Genomic DNA, 22,365 nt, shown 5'->3' on the forward strand with positions numbered 1-22,365 from the left:
TGTATTAAGGATTGTTTTTAGTCAAGGAACTTGGCCACTTAATTAAGAAACTGCCAAATCCTTCTATAATTAAAACCAAAATTTTAATTTCGTGAAGCCAGTAAATCGGTGGCATGAGCACCAAAACAATGTCAGAACATTGCTTATATAAGTGTCCAAAAAAAGATGGACAATTCATTTACCACCTCTAGAGGCCAGGCTTGAGTTAAATTTTACGATTGCAAACTCCTACCCTAATTAATACCCTGCCCCTAATCGCCATTATAGTAAGAAATCTGTGAAAGGTCTTTCAGAACATTTTACCATCTATCTGCAATTATGGTTGCAGTTTGGACTTCTGGCTTTCCTGAAATCGTATCCAGTGATCTACAAATTTTAAAGCACTGATAGGAGGGGAGATAAAATTAATTTCAGCGCTTGGATACAAAAGGAGTCTGTATAATGTGTGAATGCCTACTTCTACCGAGCAACAAGCAACACAGTTAATAAGAAATCTTCAGACTGTACAGAAAAAAAACTGCTCAGAAGTTATTTAGATAGAGCTGTTCATCAATCCGGGTTTTTTTGATTCTAGAAATCACACAAGCCCACTCACTGTGCTGTAATCTTGGGTTGTTCATTCATCTGTGCAAGATTTTCAATATTGATTTTAAAAGGCAGCATGTTTTTTATCTTATCTTACTTGTCTGTAGTTTTCATCTAATCTGTATACATCCACAGGCAAAAAAAAAGACTAACATTAAAGAATGTTGGAGATGTGAACCATAAAAACAGGTCTATTCTGCTACAGCTGTCTGAAGTACTTGATTTTACCCTGCAGTTTCTATAAGGTAAATGAGGCCTAAATTATAAACTGATTAGCTATTGCATGCATAAAAAAATAATAATTAAGAAACCCAATGAAGTACAGAGGATATTTGATGCTTTCTGGATTTTAATTTGGCAGGGTTAAGTTTCTTCCCTTCACCGCAAAAAGCTTTTTTTTCTCTCAAATAACATAGCCAGAAGGTTACAATTCCATTGTTTTACAGCTAACATTCTAAAAGGATGCATTCTCCTTTTAGATACTAGAGTACCAAATATAAAAATTAAATGAACATGGTATTTATCTGAAAAAAGCAAATGTTGAAGCCGTGTTACACTGATACAGAAAGTCAATTCAATGAAACAGCAAGGGCAGAAACAGGAAGTGACAAGTAATCAACTGCATTGTTTTATTTATTTATTAACTGAAAAGAGTAACAGCAAACGTGCTAGCAACCAGCATAAGGGTCATGGCATAAGCTACTTACTGGTTTATCCTTGATTGTGGGACTTGACACACATAGGTAAAGTTTCCCGTCTTCTTCCAGACAGGCATCTATCAGAGCTTGTACAGAGCTTTCTTCCTGGAACAGCAGAAAGGCGTAACCTTGGAAAGGGTAAGGGAACAAGAAAGAAAAATAACAGATTAATTTATAAAGCAGGTTTTTTTAATAAACAAACCCAAGAAGTGGATAAGATCTACAAATTACAAATAAGTTGTTAAGGCTGTTAGTTTGTTTTCATAAATTAAATTCACCGAATATATCATACCCTCATACAGTACTGATTTCAGAATGGAGACTAGTGTTTGCTGCATGTGAGGATGTTTATTTGATTAATTAATGATTTTGAGCAGTGAGAATATAGGCTGCTGAATAAGGGTTTCTTACTATCCAACAACTGTATTGGAGCTATTTCTCAGTGGTATCTGCTGGTATCAGTGATTATTATCTTACAATGGAGGCACCAAATTTCTGCTTACTATATACAATTAATAAATTCTAGAAGAAAGGGTTAATTCTAGAAGAAAATGGTCAGGTAAACAGAAAAACAGACTTTTATGCTTACATACTTAACTATGAAAAAATGCTCCCCTAAAAACAATAAACTCGAGAGAAAAAGAACATGTTGTGCTTTTTTATGAGTAAAGACCCACTGTTGTTGTTTATACTTAAATAAAGCAGTTCAAAAGAAAGAAGTCCACTAAAACTGTTCATGTGATTCAGAATTTTAAGACTTTAAATGAGCCAGTAAAATTAAGTGTGTGTAGCACTCTGCTCTTCTGAATGCAGCTGCCAAGAAAACTTTGAGTTTTACTTCACGTTGTTAAATTTGAATGAAGATTTGACTCAAGCAGCCTATGCTGATACCTCAGAAGTAACAACTAATACAGCACCCCCTGCCCTGAGCAAAGGCAGGTAAGGACTGGCTGCTGACTGGAATAGAGTTGCCTGGTTGAGAGGATTTCCTACGGAGCGTGCAGTGCTCCTTTGCTCCACCATCAGTACAACGCAGTTTTCTCACTCAGTGTGAACATGCTGCCTGTGATCGTTATAATCTGCCACTTGTGTGTCTTACAGAATACCTCTTTCAAAAAATCCTCAGCAACTCCAGAGGCAGCTGGAGTTTAAGCAGGGACTGCTAGACTTCCTCTGCCTAAGATTCTTGACACAAACTAAGCACATACACGATGACACATCATATATAAGTATCAAACAAAGCCATACAGAGTCTATTTGCCATTAATATAGTACTGACTTACCCTAATTTTTTTATGAGTATTGAGCGAAAACTGTTTGATATGCCCTTTTTAGATAAATACTACACAACTCTGATTTATAAAAAAATTCAATACAGACACTGAAAAAGTGTTTTCTTCTGTCGAGTTATCTACCAAACTACCTCTTACCCTACTGTCCCTACTCCTGTGTGACTTCTCAAAGAATATTAAATTCTATGCAGCTGTTTGCTTTTAGAGGCCAAAAAAAGTTTGCATTAACATCATTATAGCCCAGAACACATCTAGAAACACTGACTTGCCCAAGAAAACAAAACAGTTTGATCATCACTCTTGCTAGCAAACAAGGAGCTTGCATAGCTAGAGTTGGAGTAGATTAAAGATACCAGTTCCAACAAAAAGTGAAATACTTCTTGAGTAAAAACATCTGTTTCCTTTACAGCAGAAATATTTCTCTTAAAACAGTCCCTTAAAGATATAAACATGCTTCAACATTCCAGTTTTAGATTTTACAAAATTAATTAGAGTATGAAAATAATCCCCTTGCAATCACTATCACTTTCAGCTTCATTTTATTTCCATCCATGCACTCATTATATCTACCTCCATTCCATCCCTTCTGATTACATGTAATAATTACAGCTTCATACAAAATTAACTTCATACAAATTAAAGTATCTTTAATTTAGCAGTTCTTTCAGTTTTATAAAATGTCCCAGTCAAAAACGTAGATACTTGGAAAAGACTACACGGCAATTATGACTCCAAAGCCAAATGATCACAATTTAGGCCTCAGCCAAACCCTTGCCTTCTATTTTAGATAAATGCCTCATGAGACAAATTCACAGAAGATGCAGTGTAGATCATTCCAGTACTATGAAAAAACTAAGTAAGAATACATGTACAATTATGCATACTTTAAAAGAATGATTTACAACACATTTAAATGGATGCAAACATTTGAGATTTATCTGCTGGCCACGCCATAAATTTTGAACTCTAAAAGAGAGAATTTTGTCCATTTTGGACTTTTATAATCTTAAACCAGCAAAATATTGGAGATTTTTCGCATAAAGTCAAAATGAAAATTGGAAAGTGTTTCTTATGACTTAATTATTTAGCAAAAATCTGGGCAACAGATTGGAGTGTAACCTTTACAGTCTTAGGAAGCTTGTTCAGGGTTTTCTGGGTCATAGTAAGAGGTCACATCTGTGGTAGTTGGAGTTGACTTGGGGGTACTTTAAATGGTATGATCATAATTTCCCAAAACAGTTAAAATTAACCAAATTAACCAAACAGATACTCCTAATTTCTCTAGACCTCTGTGATTAAAACCTTCCCCTGCATGCTATGGGGTCCATGTGGGTCCACCTAAGACACCAGTAAGCAGTTCATTCTGCTAATCTAGAAAAGCAAGCAGGCTGGATTAGCATGACAGAATGTCCAGCATTACTTCAAAATCCGGTAATAGCACATCTATTCTGATTATTCAAGCACTTCTGGTACTGAAGATTAACAAAGATTACACCAAAATGAAAAATAAATAAAGAACAGAACTTCTGATAATATCAGGATCATGTGGAGGTTGATATGGTCAAGAAAGATATCTGTTGAAGTTTAAGGTATTTTTACTCATTTTCCAGAAGCACATAGGGATGCAAAAACCTTAAATTCAGAAAGGTGCAGGTCTTTCTCATGAGCAGTTCTAGGTGTTGCTGTTACTGAAGAGTCACCCTCTTCCTCACAATACCACTGTTTAGAGCTGCACTCTAAAGCAGGAGATGCACTTTGAACTCAGATTCCAGTATAAAAAAATTTTGGGAAAATACCCATGCCAAAATTGACATTGCACAAAGAATCATCTCACACTATGTGCAGTTTAAAAATTAAATAACTTTGTTTGTACAGGAGTAAAGCACTTCAGCCAAAATTTAAATTAAAATCAGCATGCCAATCTGTAAATTAACAGTAACTAATTTTCTTTTTTCTGTATTTAAATCTTAAGTTTGGCTATAAATTTATAAAACTCTAAGAGTATTTCTTCCTGAAGAGATTCTCAAAACCGTCTACTTCAGGCATTATATCCTGTCCTACAGTTTCTATTTCTATTCCTATTTCTGCTACACACAGTGAGACCTTAGCCTAATCCCCTCAAAGCTGTACTGCATGGCCAGCTGACTTCTAAAATTCAGAATAGTCAGTTATAAGGGCATCTATATTTAAAAAAAAATAATGTTTAAAGACAGTAGGTGAGGTAGAATTAATAAGATGATCAACCTACAAACCAAAAATGTATTAATCCAAATAATTAGAATTATTTAGCAGATGCTGAAAGTTGCTTCAGATTCCCCAGCCTTGTGTCCTTCAGCACATTCTCCCATCTGTACTTCATGTATAATATCACATCACTTAATGCGCATGTTTTTTCCCAAGAAGTTAAGAGATTTGATAAATCTCAAAATTTTAATACTCTACAGCAGAATTGTGGTAGCACACCGTGGTGGTACGTTGCAGGCAAACTTCAGCAGTGCTCCTTTCTTACCTTGCCAGACGTTCTAAAGGTTTGAGGGCTCAAGGGACTTATCCTGACTCAGATTCCACAAAGTAAAACAGGCAAGATATTTGAGGCCTCAGAAAATAGCAAGCTACCTGACAACAGTTGAATATTCTATATACACAGATAAATAGCTTCTTGGAAGAGCAGAAACAATTCAGCTCTTCCTCTCCTGCTGGTACAATACATCACTGTAGTGCTGACAATAAACATTGCACCTTGCAATTCTCTGGGAAAAGGCAACAACGTATTTTGATGTTAAAAAAGTCACTATAACTTTTCAAAGGGTACAGCAGAGGGAGGATGAGAAGAAAATTAATTTCCCTATGTTCTGAAGCAGAACCTAGGAGCTGCTCAACCTTGAGCTCCAGGATTCATTATTTTATGGAAAGAAGTACAAGAACTAAGCTCCTTTGTACATGTCGCTTTCTGACATCTAAACAGTGACACAATTTTCATATGAAAGGATAATTTAGTCCAGTTGGTCTAATTTCACTTAACCTTGCTGAGAACAAACTGGAAAATCTGGCATATGCGCTGTGTCCCACAAGCCTGAAACCAGGTTGTCACTTGAAATGCAAAATACATTTGGAACAAAACAAAATTGTTATAGTCTGGCAAATGCGTTTTTGCCAGCCTAGTTAGCCTGGAAAAATCCTTATTTTAATTAATTTCAACATAGACATATCTTCTCTAATGATGGGAGCCTTTCTGTATTACTGAAAGTATAATCTGTAATAAGGCCTCAGCAACCTCTTCAAAAGAACTAGATAGAAAGCTTATTAAGATGTTTTTCCTGCCTTTCTTATAATAGCAGATTATTGATATTCCTACTATTGATATTCACACTTTTATGTTAAAAACTGGCGTGTTGGTACAAATTACAGGCAGCTAGCAGTGCATCATGCACGTGTTCTGCCCATTCCTCCTGAACATAATCAAAAAGAACTACTTTATTAGGGTAGAATGTGCATTATGTGTATCAGGCATATGAGAGAAAACAAACTTATAGGCCTCGCAGACACCATTCAATTTAGCAAGCCATAGCTGGTAGAGTTTATCAGAAAAGACTATTCTCTTGTCTAAAGCAAAATATTTCTCAGATTATCCAACTTCATGCCTGTCATGGTTCACCAAGAAAAGACTGACTGCACTTCAGTGCATTCATGAAGAAAAGATGTTAAAATAATAATAAAGAAAGGCTTTTTTATAAAACCTGGTAACACCTTCTCAACTCCATTGTTAGGCACAGTTTGGTGGAGTAAAAGGAAATCACTGGTTGCATTTTGTAACCCATACGAGATGGAGGGAAAGACGTTTGGTATACCAGAATTTTTATACTCCTTTCAGTTTAAGTGATTAATTATTAATGTTATGAGAGCGAAGGTTGTCTGACCAGTCTCTACTTATTTAGGAACAAAGGACTATTTCAGAAAGGTACTAACGGAGTAACTGCGCAGATCTCTCACTAAACGAAGTCCCAAGTTGATTCTTCAATCAAGAGTGAAGAATTCAAAATTGTGAAATAGTTCAATTTCATTATAATAACTGAAAGGTACCATTTTATGCTCAACTTGTGAATACTAAAAGTAATTAAAAAGTTCTTTAAGTTCTTGCATTTGACAACACCAATATATAAATTGCTGTTCAAATACATCAACCATGAGCCCCATCTTCCAGGACAAAGCCAGATTTTGGCAGGCAAATGTTATATAGCCAGCAGGGAAGGATTAACCTATTTCTGGCTCTTAGATTCCAGGCTCTTTTCAAATAAAGTAAGAAACTGAAATGAAGAATTATATATCAGGTCAAAGAGTATTTGAATATCCATGTCAGACATGTGTGTATCATCTACCGATTTTATTTGTAACTGACCTCAAACCCATAATTCCCAAAACTCAGCCCACTTACAAAATCAGATATAGAAATCATACTCTAAGGGTCATGTGTTTTCAGCTTTCTAACTCTGAAGTTGGATATTCTTAGTCCTTAGAATGAAGAGAACTTTCTCTTTTCTTTACATGCAGCACAGCATGTCAGAACAGTTTTTGGGTAGTCACATGTGTTGATTTCATGCGCAAAAGGACCAGTTATGCTTGAAAAAAATTAAACTACCTTTGAAGCACATTTTCTTTCATTCATTTAGACACTGTCTTTTCTGATGTTTTTATAAGCTTCAAGATTACAACAGAATCTACCATCAACCTAAGATTTCTTACGAAAGTATTTCAATATATATATATCTACCTCATAATGCTATAAATAAGATGGAGTTAAAATGGCAAAGAAAATTAATGTTCTAGTCCCGTGTCTTTGAGTTTATTTTTAGATGGTTGAGATGGATGCCTCAAGAAAGTAGATTTAAACAGACTTCATTTTTTTATGAAATATAAATTTTACTTTCTCATTTTATTTTTTTTTTTTACTAGAGCCCTTAAAACAGTTTGGAACTGAATTGTGGCTGTATTTACTAGAACTTGCAGAATAAAGTTGTTTTAAAAGCCTGCAGCAAAGGAACATTTAGAAACAGTGTGAACCAAATTTCTAAATCAGTTAATGTGATGAGAAGGGTCATTGCTCAAAGTCACTTTAGTAATCTTATTAGAAGATGCTTTGAACATGAATAAAACACATTTCTAAATCCAAAGATGAAACGACTATTAAAAATGAAACTCATTTTTGAAAAATAAAAATCCGAGGTGTTGGCAAAACTGCAGACTTTCCTTTAAACATTGCAGTGACATGACTGCATTTTCAAAAAACTTCAAAGGCTTTAAATACTTAAGAAACCTCAAAATAGAAAGGGCTGTAATCTCACTTAGCTACTGCAGAAGAGTGAAATTATGTATTAGTCAGGGCTGCAAAGATTAATTTCTTTTAGTCAGTCTAATTTTAAATGGCAGTGTTTGACCCTGTCAGCTGATTCCTTTCTCTAAAAAGCAAAAGGTGTATAAGAAACATGAACAGTTTAGCATCTTACAGCGAGTCTCCTATGTCTACATGTTTACATTTTTATGTCTTTTTCATGAGTACCAGACTAAGTCTGAGTGGTCTCATATGTAAGAAATTCCCCATATGCCACATTACAGACAGGTATTGGGGTAGGGTTTGTTTGTTTTTAATTAAAGGTATGTACTCCATGTCCTCAGTTACACTGAAAAATAATCAAATCCTGAATCTAAATAGGAAAGAAGCATATATGTCAAATGGAAGACAGGATACATAACAAGAAAAGTCAGCAAGCAAGCAGATCATACGGAAGAGTTGAATGAAAACTGAGGTTCTGTATCAGTAGCTTCTGTAAAATAAATCGCATGTCTTCATAATTCCAGTTTTACCATTACATAGCCCACATCATGAGATCACCAAAAGAACTGAAACTAACATTTAACCCTTACTACTGATGATCTGACCATAACAGAAATAACAGAGAAAATAGAAACCTTCCATTTTGTCATAAATATTACAGAGTTTTTCCCCTGCACCTTCAATTTAAGAGGAAGAAAAAACCCAATCCAGCCACAGAACCTCTGTTTGCTGGACACTCATTATTTCTGGAAAGTGGGAGAGACGCCTCAATGTTTCCTCTGCACTTCAGTGCTCAATAGAAAGGACAACATTTCAATAGTGCTGTAGTAAAATACTTACAGCTAAAGATTTATAACATCCTTTCAGTTCCAAAACACGTCAAGAAACAAAAGGGATTTTCTAGCCACCATTACTTCACTTTCACCACTTATGGGTAAAAAAAAGCCCCAAAACAGCAGTATACACACACCATCCCAGTTTGTAGTAAAAATACTCCCACCCACCTGTACTGAAAAAGAAAAGACTAAATAAATTACTTGGTTGGGGTTTTTAAACTAAAAGAATATTCTACAGGCATACATAAGCCTCTCTTTATCTGGCATTTTACTTCTAAATGAGTGTAAAACATTGCAACAGCAAATTTATAGAGCTGTCTCCTCTTTCAAAGGTCACAGCCATTTTCAAACATCAGACTTCAGACTGCAACATGATCTACAGCAGCTATAAATCAGAATTAAAGGGTATAAAAACATAAAAGAAAGGCTATAACATACAATTTGGTTACTGTAGTTATAAGAATAGTCACGTGAATTAATCGTATGACAAAGATTAAATTTTTGATCAGGCAAAATCTATCTTTGTGAAGTTTACTGAGTCAGCAGAATGAAAAAACAAGCACTTACATTTGTAACTATAAAACCCCCAACTAAATTCAGAATTGAGGTTTTTTAATTTTGATTTTCAAGGGCAATATGCAATGGTGACTCTCATGGTCATCATCTGGAGGGGGTCAGGTCTGCTGCTTTTACTCTGAACAGATGGCTAAAGAGAGATCACTTTCCAAGTCTGAACAAAACCTGTTACTCTTCCTTGTAAATAAATCAATTTTCAATTCTACTCCAAGCAACATTAACATCGAAAACTTCTAGAGAAATATAAACAGTCTGTTTGAATTCACCTTCTATTTCAAGCACAGTATTAGCATTTTACTTCATTTTCAGAGGAAGAAAGCTCAGGTCCAAAAATCCAGGCTGCATTTTAGCTGAACTCAGTTATTTTAAATTAAATTTGATATTGGGTTTTATAATAAAAATGGTTTTCACTTTAAATTATATGTTTCTCTTAAAATTTATTTTTAAAGAAAAGAGAAAGCAGCACTTAGTAGAGCTGTGATACACACAATACTTGGCACCGTTGTCAAGAGCTTCATTCAAAGTAAAGTACTTCAGCCAAAAAGACATCCCACATCATTTACACAGAACAAGCCAGTAACATATTTTCTGATTTTATTTGTATTATTCTAACTGTCCTGTGAACTGTAAGACATTTCTCAAGGCAGAATGCAGAGTTTCACTACTAGGCTTTGGCTTTCCTTCTTTTAATCAAGTAATAAGCTGTGGTGCTCTTAATAACTGGTCTGAATTTTCACTCACATGTGGATTGTTTTTGGGTTTTGGTTTGTTCAACTTTCTTGTCTTTGACAACTATACGGAAAAGATAGAGCTTGAAAAACCTTCCTTAATAACACAAGGATTTTTTCCAAAATTGGATTACTTATAATAGAACAACAAATTCCTCTCAAAACCAAAAAAATCAAAACCATTTCTCGTGAGTAAGAGTATGCATTTCCCTGGGAGATAAGAATGGTATCTTAAAAAAAAATAAATTACTGGACTTACCAAATTCTCTAAAACATTATGTCTTTCACTGTACTAAATGAAACCACACAGCCTCCATTGGTATACAACAGATTACTGGTTATAACATCTCAGTATAATCAGTAGTCATATACATCGTAGGTCCCAAAACTAGGTAGAATTTGCATGGTATCAAGTAGACAAAATCTGCCCACCACAGCACTGAGACAGCTGAGTAAGACACCAGTTCTGAGCTGCTCCAAGCTTTTGAAATCAAAGACAGGCAGATCCTCTGCCTTGGGCAGAGGCACCCACAGCATATCCAGCACCTGATATAATATTCCCATTGCCACTTCTAACCTCTGATTTGAGAGAACATAAAGTATAATTTGGGATATTATCTTTGATAAATTTATGAGGTATGTATTCTGATGATCTTGCACTAATTTTAGATTACTGTGTCATCATTTTAGGGGTAGAATTGCATGCACCATTGAAGGGATCTTAGGAACTGAATACATAATATTATAAATATAATACCTGCAGAGATTTACAAAGAGAGCACAAGCTTCTAATGCATTAAATTATTACAACTGATCAGGTGGGCTGGAGTAGCTTACTTTTTGGATGACCATCAGAAACAGTGAATATGCTGCAGTCCTAGTACAGAATCTGTCTCTTCACAGTCACCCCTAACAACCTCTTGAACATATTTCAGTGATTTGAAAGAATAATTTAGTGTTTCATAAATTATTAGCAAAACAAGACATATCACAAGCTACTAGCAAAGCACAAAATATTAAGTAGTCAATACCACTAAAGGACTGCTTTTCTCCTGGAGCCCATAATATTTACAGATCAGTCCATGTATTTCCATTTACAAAACAAAAGGCAACATTTAATAAAAATATTATTGGGGGTGGCTGTGGGTGTGCAACCCACAGTAAAATCTACTTAGCTTTAGAAGTGGTTAATGAGAATAAGACAAACATTTAACTACTTCCATTTGACAAAAGTGGTCTGGTTACTCCTATAGATAAGCAACAGAAAGCTTTTTCTGTACTTAGATACATTCAAATTATTGAAAAAGGGTCAATAAATGCTTGCTAAAAACTGTGGTTTCTTGAGGGATAAAAAAAAATTTCTATAGCAACCTAGCAATTCTGAAAGTAAATAGCGTTTGTTGAAAGCAACATAAAAGCTGGGAGGCAATAATCCTGCAACATTACTTTAGAATCAGGTTTTTTCTGCCTTGGCCTGGATGGCTCAAAAATAGTTTTGTATTTTGTCTCACCAGATTCTTCTTTACCTCTAGAAAAAGAAATTGCAAATGGTATCATTTTAGAGACAGAAATTCTCTTATATGAAGCAAGCTCCTTGAATACTCCAGTAACTGGCACAGCAGTCTCAAAGACAGACATTTAACAATCATTATTATCAGTATACCACCAAAAATCCTCAAACATTTAGAATAAAACAGGAAACAAAGTGAAGAGCTTTACTAAGGGAGGCTTAAACAAAAGTCAACAAAAACCTCAAAGAAAATGCTCTGCAAAACCAACCTTAAGTCACACAGCTACAGAAGAGCAGATTATTATGTACCACATTTTGTTACCACGTTTTGTGAACTGCACTGATTTGGGATTATGCTGTTCTGCTGTGAGAAGATACAGGGTTACATATTATGCAAAATACATACATGGCCACAGATGTCAATGAGTAAACAACTGACACTGCATGTGTGTGTTTTGGAACATACGCAAACAAAATCTAAAAAACATCACAGAATCACAATTTACTACATAACAGTAAATACAGTAGTGGATAAGGATAAGGAATGTCAGTTTCCATCCTGACAAATATTATGATCTCAGACTTCAGTTTTTAAAATACAAAAATTGTCTTGGCATCTCACTCTGGATTGTGGTGGTATCAAATTTGATCAGTTAAGCCAAAGTACTTAGTTTCAGCAGAATAGACTGCTGTATTCAGACAAACCAGATACTGTCTTGTAAATATGACTGATGAAACTAGAAACACGACTCCCTACTTTCTCCTTGTAACCGTTCATTCTTGTTCCTCTGGCAGAAACTACCATTGCCATTGCAGTAGCAATGGAATTAACCATGAAAATGGTTTGTATCCATGAAATCAAGATCAAAAGACAAAAGACTACAACAACAGTGTTCCCATCTAAACAATACCTTAGAGATAATCAGACAGGCTCACACTGTCTGTTCCCAACAGTTGTTTTAAATTAAAGCATGAGAATCACTTCATGTTACTTTGTGCAACTTGGCTTCCACTATTTTCTTTTTCATTACATCTTGCTCACCCTTAGTGTCCCATACGGAGCACTAGGGACAAATGGGCTTAATTTTATCAAATGGCAGAATAACAAACTAAAGAACAGGGAAAACATAAAAGGATCAGACTACTGCACCACACATCTAAATCAACTGTAAAGTCAAAGCATTCCTCCAATTCCAAACCCATCCTATCTTCTAGCTCTGCCATGCTTCGTTTTCTCACTCTAATTCTCATCTTTATCCAAACATTAGTCTTTCTAAATGGAAAAAAACAGAGGAAAACTTTTGCAGTAATGAGTTTTTAAAGAGTTGTTCTAAAGCTAGCGATCGGTTAAAAAAAAACCCTAAAAGAGTGTTTTTGAAACAGTTGGCACCATCTGTTTAATAAAAAAAGGAAAAAAACTACTGTAGTTAGCATAAGTGTTGTTTAACTCAGCAGACCAGCAAGTAAGTGAAAACCCCACCAATTTCTATTTAAATAAAATATGAATTATCTGGATTTTGCCAGAGATAAATAGACTGTGACATGGTAATGTGCAACTACTTCTGATAGTATTCTTCAATGCATATTTCTTTATTTCTCAACGTCTCATAGGTACTCAAAAAATACTTAGCCACAAACCACATTTAATTCCCAAACTCTGTGGTGAGAGCCAAGTAAACACATTACAAACTGGGCATCTGCTTACCCAAGACCAACACGTGGCATTTATAATTTTGCCAGTTCCATTACTAACATATCCAAACAAATGCCAAAGGAAGTAATCCAAAGACTTCTCAGGCAACGGGAATGAATTGGCCTTATTCAGAGGCAAAGTGTTAAAAATCACCTCATGTATGACATGAACATCAAAACATGGTGCTAAGCTTTACAATGCATAGGAGGGGTAAAAAGAAATGTTAAGGCAACAATACAGATGCTCAGAATTAGAAACAGGAACCTGTTAAACACATTGTCAGCTGTTACCAGCTTCTCTGGTCCAGGAGCACAAGTGGACTTTTTTGTCTCCCAGTGACAAAAGAGCTGGGTGCCACCAGTCCCTCTTCTCTCAGCAACCTAAATATTGAACTCACTGGCAATTAATGCATCCTGTAAGATGTGCTTGATCCATCAAATTATTTTGGCTTTGCTATTAAAATGACCAAAATTCAAATGTTGACAAAGCCACACTGCTCTCCCAAACACATGTTCTGTGATGCCAGGCAAGATTCAGTAAGTGTAACAAAAACATAGAATATCTGGGAAAACAGGAAATCCTGGATAATATAGATAGCACCGATGTGCTTGAGAAATATGCTGCAGACACATCTGTGTTGATCTGCCATCCCCCAAGGTCCAAAATGCCACTGTTGACACTGCACTGAAATAAGGCTTCAGAAACTCACCGTGCTGCGGATCCAGGTCAGCACATTTCACACACAAACATTTATGTCCATCAGGACCAGCACTAAATCTGAGGTAGTGTGCCTAAGCAGACCTGTGGTGACACCATCCTGCCCAGCATGCCAAATCTAGGAAAACCTTCTTTGTTCAAGCTCAATGCTGCAGGAATGTTTCTGGACTCCAGCTAGTCCTGATGATAGCTTACATGCCACTGCACCTAAGCTAATCAACCATACCAACTAATAAATTAGCTAATAAGGCTTGTTGGAACTGACTACACATCTATGGCCTGACTTGCCCACTAAACTAACCAGATAAAGCCCTCGGGGGAGCTGGTGGGTGGTGGTGGAGGTCACTAGACTGTAAGCAACATTTTAATCTTTTAGATTTCATGCTTGATCAGATTAGCCATGGCTAATGGTCCCTGCAGCCTTTTCTTCCTAGCCCTAAGAATATCAGAGTGCTCCTAATACAGAGTGACTACAAGGAATTCATATGTTGCATCAACACAGTAAACATTCCAAAATTCAATAAATTAAACCAATAAGTAGATACTGGAAGTTTGTACTGATTCACTCAGGACTGTAGAGGATGTTACATCACCTGGATGTAACTATGAAGACAGAAAACCATGATGTGAAACAGTTCCAGCATAAAACTTCACTGACTATGCTGACCCATGGCATCAACTTACTGATGTTGTCTGCTTCAAACCTCTAAATGAATGCTTATCAAAGCAAACAATACTGAACTTTGTAGTAAGTCCAGACACTGCCCTGCATACACAGAGGAGTAATGGAAAAGGCTATCCATCAAAAGGAAACTAAAGTCTGTCTGGAGGTGATGGCATATGTTCAGAAAGAGCGGGGCTCAATTTTACTGCCACTGGTGCACATTCAAGTAGGTGGGAGAAGCCTTGAAGGTCAGCCTTTATTAATGTGTGAACAGAGATTAGCCTCTGCATCATCCCAACTGCATTCCAGCAATCCATTTTTCCTGTTTTCTTTGGAGATTGCTAGCACACAAAACCCAACTCATTTTCTCCTCTATAATTTCATACATCCTTTTTTTTGGGACATATTTTCCATTTGAAAGACTCCTATTCGAAATGTCAGAGAGTTTACAGACTAGCAATGCAACATGGAAGAGAAGACATCTAGAAAAATGAAGGGAGAAAACATTTGAATTCATGAGTACTTGACAGCTGAATAAGTCATGTCACTGATTCTTGCACTAAGCATCATTTCAAACATCTCTTTTCATTTCACTGTATTTTTCAAGAGATGTTTGATAATGCATCAAAACAGCTTAAAATAAAATAATAAAATAAAAAAGATATTTAAATTTTAGGTCTAAAGGAAGTTCTAATTAAAAACAGCAGTGGAAATGTTTTATTGTGGAACTTCAGTCAATGATTTCATAATAACTTTGAAAAATAAGTACTCTTTATAAAAAAAAATCAGACCAAAAAACTGTGAAAAAATTATAATACACATTCAAACTTTACCTTTTGACTCCTGATAATAATATTCTGTCTTCTATGCAGATGCTGCCTATATGGGATCACAGTAAATCAAGCACATTTGACCTACCGAGCTTAACATGACTGTAAGTGAATCTCACAGACAGGAATGCAGGACTTATGATGCTGCAGCCCTGATTGATAACTAAGAAGTCAGTTATAAATAAATCTGGAACAGTTGGGATTGACTGTTGTTTAGCACTTTCAGGCAGACGTTCAGGGCAACTGGCAGGGGCTTTGAGAGCTGTTTCCTATATTAGAATCGTGACAAAAATAGAAGTGAGGCTGCATTCCCTTGTCTTCTGCTAAAATAGATCTTACTCAAAAACATTTTTACAAGTTTGACGAGGCATAACTAGCCCACAGTCAGATACAGAAAAAAATCAAAATTGGAAGTCCCATGTTGATCTACCATGAGTAGTTGCTTATTGAACTATTAAGAGCAAAAAAAGAAAAAAAGGGGGGAAAAAAGCGCAGCGAACTAAGAGATATCCAGGACAAGGAGAAGCTGGCCTTGCTACTTTTTTTTTTAACTTACAAGTGAAGGTACAATCAGAATTCACCAGCCAAAAAGACCCTAAAGACCTTTAAAAATACCATAAAAGGGGAAAATCATACATTTTACCAACTGTCCTTACGAATACATGGTGGGGGGATTGAGGTTTGGGGTGTTTTGTTGCTGGCTTTGGGGTTATTTGTTTTTAAATTCAAGAACAGATGTTGCATAATAACTACTGACAGCAAGGCTGAGTGTTGAGAATGGAACAGGAAAGAGGAAGCATGTATTGGTTTCTGTTCTGTTTTTAAGTGTCCCAAATACTGTTTACAGGGCAACCATTTGTCATAGAGCTAACTCGCCTCCAGCAATTAAGCTTTCAAATAAATTAAGCTGGCTTTTATTTGTGGGTTTTTACAGTCAAAATGTATATATCAAAATACCGTAGGATTAGCTAGTTCACTGACTAAACAGCCTATTGTTCTGCCAAAATAATAAGTGGCCTTAATGAGCAATTAACAGCTTTCAGGGTCAGTGAGAACAGAAAATCTTAACACGTAGATAAGAAATTTTGTGTATAACGTCCTGCTACTGTTTCAGACTACGAGTGAACTCGCAAACTATATGCAAGAAGCATGTGTGATTGAGCGTAGAATGTATATAGTATGATACAAAATTAGAGGAGAGAATAGGGTACAATAAGAGCAGTTTGATTTAGCCAAGTAACTCTCCCAAACAGGTTTCCCATAAACTGTTCTTTCTTAACCAAAACAGGTCTGCATTATGTTTTGCTGAAGATATGAGATTGCTCCCCCTGCACACACTCTAAACCACTCTGAACCAAATCAGCTCCATCCTCGAATCCCTGTGCCCGTGGTGCCTGATCCCAGCCTGCTCTCTCTCAGCAGAGCTCACAGTTCAGTGCCCAGTGAGCCCTGACACAGAGCTTATGGTTCTGAGCAGGATCACAGCTCCTTGGGTGATCACACACACAGTGACTTCCAGCTTTTACTCTTGTGAGTTCTGCAATATGCAAACTGCAACAGAATCAGCACTAGGAAATTTCTGCAACTTGCCTTCTACCTAGTGTAAATTAAGACATAATTCAAGGACTCAAGGTGTGCTGAAGAAGTACACACAGGGAGCACATTTCAGTAACCAAATTGTGATTTTTTTCATCATGACAATGGCTGAAAATATGCTTGATGAAAGACAGCAAATTCATCATAAAGAGTCAAATCTTTGCTTTGTAATGGATTGCTACAATGCAGACATAATTTCCTCTTACCAAAGAGCCTGCATAATGTATTTTAAACTAATTACCTTTAGGTGGAAAATACGACTTGCTTTCAGCTTTGTGAGGCCAGTCCACCACAAGAGGTCCAAACCTACGAAAGCTGGCAGTGATCTCATCTACAAAAAACAAATGAGGCACCTTAGAATGTGAAGACTGACGTGGCAAGGTAAAAAGTCTCACTTAAAACAAAACAAAACCAGACTTCCTGCTTTCTACAACTCATTAAGAAGTGAAAACTGTAATAATGTCCACTGAGGATGCCTAAATATTCTTTCATCTCTATGCTATAAATGGCTGCTTAAAAAAGTAATTTCACATTCTACTAATGGAAGTTTGCAGCAGGATTAAATGCAAACATGATCTATCAGAAGTGAATATGCTTCAGCTGTGGTCTATTTCTAATTATAGCCACAAAGCAGGGTCAGATGTAGCCACATGGGACTGACGGAGGAGCTCCATGTCAGCACAGCCGCTCCTCCAGCGTGCCCTAGAAAGCAGGCTGCAGCAGGTCATGCGGCTGTGGGGATTTCACCTTCCTCAGTCCCCTCAGGAAATCTGCCTTGCACTGCCAAGTTATTTCTTTGCTTTTTTAGCATCAGTTTAGAAACAGCATGAAACACACATCGCAAACTATCCTAAGTGACAATTTTGTTTTAAATGTAAATGCTCCAGAAAGAAGTATTTGAAGTCGTTTTTAAAATTTATTTTTTTTTTCTCCATGCCTTTTAAAATTTACTTTAAAGTAAAGAATTAGTTTAAAATTATGTCTAATGTGATGCTAGATAGATCAGAGCAACAAGCCATCTGGAGAAAATGGGTTTTCCAATTTTTGGATTGCTGTTTGAGGTGTATCCAGTTTCTCTGACCCCATGAGTTGCATGCCGGATTTTTCAAGCAACTAAAGACACATATTATATATATACCTGAAGAGCTGAAGGAAAAAGGGTTACTGAAGGAGACCTCTCATGAAAGAGGGTGACAGCTCCCAGGTGGCCGTGTTACTTCCTCACAAGACGGGTAGGGCATATATTTTAAATGAGTGACCCAGCAACGTTCACATCAGTTGTACCTGTTGGCCTGCTTCTTCTTATAGCTGGAGATTCAGATTACCCAGCAGGCCCTGTATCAACAGCCCTGCAACTCACGATGTGACACAGGAACCACATTTGAGCTGTTTGCAAATCATAGGTTGGCAACTCACAGTATTTCTTTATTAAAACTGTATATGGTTCGGACTTCGGTGTAGTAGATCAGATTCAGATGTCCCTCTTTTCATTATAAGGCATCCTCAAATTCCCTGTGTATGCCCACTGAAGCTAGATAGTGGTGGATTTCAGATACAACATGAAAAATTCACCAAAAACTGTCATGATTTTGGTTTGGGAGTAAGGGTTTGTGGAGGCACACACAAGTAGAGCAGATAGTGAGAAAAACCCTAACCACCTCTGCTAAGCTGGTTACTATTTTGTAACCATATTATTGCCCTACATTTTTCATCTGAGCCCTACATATATGCTGGGTATAAGAGCTGATTAACTAAAGCCCAATGTATTTCGGAAATAACAAAGTCCTTAAAGTCAACCACACCTAAGAATAGGAAAAGACTATGGGGGAGAGACAGTAACCAATAAGTTCCCTTTTTAGCTTTCCTACTTTACAGCTGTGGGAAGACATGCAGATCAGAAGACCTACTATGCAGCCATTTCTCTCTCCATCTCTTCTGATCTACAGTACAAAAGAAGTAAATTCTCAGGTGTTGCAGTTGATTATAGTCTGTGTTTGTTTTAAATAATGTCACAAGCACTAAAAGCAACACATCTGGGAAAATACATTTGTTTTCATCGAAATCTGACCTTTTTTATAGTAATTATACGAAAGCCAATTCCTACAGCTCACCAATGTAACTTATTCACAGTACCTTCATCAATGTCAGGAGGAAGACCTCCAACAAACACCTTTCTAGAATAGCGTTCCACTCTTTCACCGTTTTGACAGCGCGTTGGAGAGCTGAGACCCGACGATAAAGACTGATCACCATGACTGTCGTCTAGGAAGCCATCTTCAAAAGGAAAGAGTGAGGACCGACCTGTAACAGATTTTGTAGCATCTATAGTTAACGTTGTTTCCTGGAGAATTAAATATTTTAGAAAAAAACGTTAGCTCTTCCTTCTACTGTTTTACTGTAACAGAATTTGCATTAAAGGGCCCAACTAAGTGGTCCAGGTGTCCGAATTATGTTCTGTTTTTCCAAGGATGTATCACCCTTACAAAAACAATAAACCTAATTTAGTTTTAAACCAAAGCCTTGCAAATGGCTAGCAACAAAACCAACAAGCTATCTGATGAGATTGTTGTCATCACTATAGAAAGGACCTTTGCAACATTTACATTTCAAACCAATTCTTAAGAGATTTAAACTTTCCATAACAGATCTTCCAGGAATGATCTCAAAAGCAGATCCCTCAAGTCACTGCACACTTTAGAGTGCTTTACAGGGACCTAATACCAAGGGCTGGAGCACTTCCACCTGGATGGAACAGAGGCCCTCTAAGGCCACATTGAGTAGGGGCACAAACAGCAAAATAAACATGGGAAAACTCTGCATTGTGGATATTAAACACATAGAAGAAACCTGGCTAATAAGAAAAAAAATCTTGTTTAATAAACCAAAAAGAACTTGTGCTTGAAGAAAAAAGTTGTTAGCTGGAACAGCCTGTCAGACTGGATGCTACTCAGTTTGCTAATGAAAAGTAAAAAAATTATTTGTGATCATCAGATGCATTTAATTTGTTGCTGCTACTACTACAAAGGCATACACACATTATTTTAACAGATTTATTAACGGAGAAGATAAAAAAAGTTCACTCTGCATACAAGCAACACTGTAGAACATGCCAAATTTAGAATTTAATAATTCCCTATACCTGAGATGAAAATTAAGTCCTGCAATATAGAGAGATGGGAACCCCATCTAACTCTGAAAAGGCTAATTGTCCACTCATTTCATGGAGGATTGTTCCTAGGGATGGAATTACAATTAATGGATACAAACAGTTTATTATGGGAGTTGATTACAAATATAAATAACAGGGCACATAATTAAATTCAAAGGTAATGGATCACATGAAATTGACTTCCAGCAAGACCTGAGGATTAACACCATCCTGGTAGTAACAGCACAGGGAAGTACAGGAAATAAAAAGAGGGGTAAGGAGGAAAATCAAGACAGTGGGACTCTAGTCAAAAAACATATACACTGAAAATATCAGTAACAGTCTCCAGTACCAAAGGACAGATTACAAAAAGAAGCAGTAATCCTACATACAGAAAACAAGCCAAAAAAACCCCCCAACAAACCAAGAAACATGTTCTGAATGGCACAGAACACCAGCCTGAATTTTTTATGAACACCAGACACTAGAAAAGTCTTGATTAGAAAAAAATATATTGAATATTAAACATTGACAAAGATCACAGACACAAAAATCCACTGAACCAAAATTCCTACTGTACTTTTACACCTCAACATAAAAACCAGGGTAAATGCCACAATCAGAGAAGGATTTAGAGATACTTCTCTTCAAAGTCTTGTCAGAAATGGTGGGTTTAGAGCATAAAAGGAAAGACTATTGATGAATATTCCATTAATGGACAAACAGGTCATGCACATGTATAAACATATGCATTTCAACATAAAAGAGTACACGTGCGGGAGAGAAAAAAAATTAGGAATACTACAATTGTGTAAAAGTATCAAATCAGAAAACCCACTGAAAAGCAGGAAATTTGAAAATATCTATGAGAAACTGACATTACTAAAGAGCTAAATAGTCTTTTAATTCCTGTCCACCAACCTACCTTTTTGTAAAAAAATGAAACAAACATGATCCATTAGTGGAAGGTGACATATCAAATTAATAAATACCAGAACAAGGTGTTCAACTAAAATACACGTTTGCAGAGGTCACTTAGTGCTGAGTTCTGAAGGGAATAATAAAAATTCACAGCAGCTCAGAAATCAAGGTATCACCTCATGCTGGATGCTTGACAGTCTACAAGCACTGTACTCACCTTATAAAAATGCATTTATATTTAAGTCAAGGATAGAGTTAAATTTATGGAAAACATACAGACAAGGGAATAGGTAATGATTGTTCACTGTCTCATCCAGTAAGGGAAAAAGTAAAGTGCATTGAACACAACCAGTACACGGTAAGGCTGAAAGCAAGGTAAACTCTGGAACCCTTTGCCAGAGGCTTTTTGGGATCCTGAAAAGTTTATGTAGGCTTAGAAAAGGGAACGAGTAAGAACAGGACAAAAGCACATTCTAAAGCAATAAATATTGAGACATCACCTCATGAAACCCCCTGGGGCAAATTTCTATGAGAACATTATGAGAAAGCATCACTGACTGTACTATTTTTTTAATATACTCCTGTACCCCTCCCCAGGCATCTCTGAGTTGTCAGTGCAGCAAAATAGTTTGGGCTGATTTCCCATAGCTATGCTTACATCTGTACCTGAAAAACTGGTTGTAAAAGCTAAAAACAAGGTACCATGAACATGACTCAACAGCCCTAAACATAATACCTACAAAGAAATGCTCTCCTTACTCAAAGAAAACAGAGGGTCACGTACAGGACGGATATTTTATGGCAAGCCCCCAAAAATGTCTGACAAAACCTCTCCTCGCTGAAGATGCTTAGTCACAGTAACAGAACCAAACACTAATTAAAATATCCAAGTATAACAAACATGAAATGAATCCCTGGACAGACTTGTCTCTGGTTACTCTGCATATTATCACAATACAAATGGTGAAAACAATAATAGAGAGGGATATATGGGAATATTTTAAAACCAATACATCATTTTTTAACAGATTACCGTAGAATTTTATGCTTCTTAAGGTTAAGAAAGCTCAGTAACAACATTATTAAAGTCAAGGTAATGATAAAGCGTGAACATCACAGACTTCAATATTGCATGAATGAGTGTTAATGACAAGGCACACACACAAATCTACTTGTTAGTATAGAAGAGCCTGCATTGCACACAGGAAACAAGTTTATAGAGTGAAACATGCTTTCTGGTAG

At 36.4% G+C, this 22,365-nt stretch overlaps 1 protein-coding gene and 1 long non-coding RNA gene across 12 annotated transcripts in view; one reads left to right on the top strand and one right to left on the bottom strand.

Moving 5' to 3' along the window:
- LOC116790332 overlaps positions 1 to 20,002 on the top strand; it is a 35,676-nt gene extending 15,674 nt beyond the window's left edge. The window contains exons 1-4 of one of the 2 annotated variants that reach the window (XR_004358314.1): positions 1,238 to 1,421; positions 15,501 to 15,562; positions 17,302 to 17,435; positions 19,185 to 20,002. This is a non-coding gene — a long non-coding RNA (uncharacterized LOC116790332). Of the gene's footprint in view, positions 1 to 1,237; positions 1,422 to 15,500; positions 15,563 to 17,301; positions 17,436 to 19,184 lie in introns of those variants that run through there. The other variant, XR_004358313.1, reaches the window with a different exon arrangement.
- Positions 1 to 22,365, bottom strand: part of CPEB3 (cytoplasmic polyadenylation element binding protein 3) — an 84,966-nt gene that overhangs the window by 9,897 nt on the left and 52,704 nt on the right. For all 10 annotated transcript variants that reach the window (XM_032695197.1, XM_032695192.1, XM_032695188.1 and 7 more), the window contains 3 exons: positions 19,188 to 19,355; positions 17,296 to 17,385; positions 1,293 to 1,411 (listed from right to left, as the gene is read on the bottom strand). In XM_032695197.1, coding sequence (XP_032551088.1) covers positions 1,293 to 1,411; positions 17,296 to 17,385; positions 19,188 to 19,355 — 377 coding nt within the window. The remainder of the gene's footprint in view (positions 1 to 1,292; positions 1,412 to 17,295; positions 17,386 to 19,187; positions 19,356 to 22,365) is intronic.

This window comes from Chiroxiphia lanceolata, chromosome 8 (assembly GCF_009829145.1).
Source record: "Chiroxiphia lanceolata isolate bChiLan1 chromosome 8, bChiLan1.pri, whole genome shotgun sequence".
In the NCBI taxonomy this organism is placed as follows: Eukaryota; Metazoa; Chordata; class Aves; order Passeriformes; family Pipridae; genus Chiroxiphia; species Chiroxiphia lanceolata.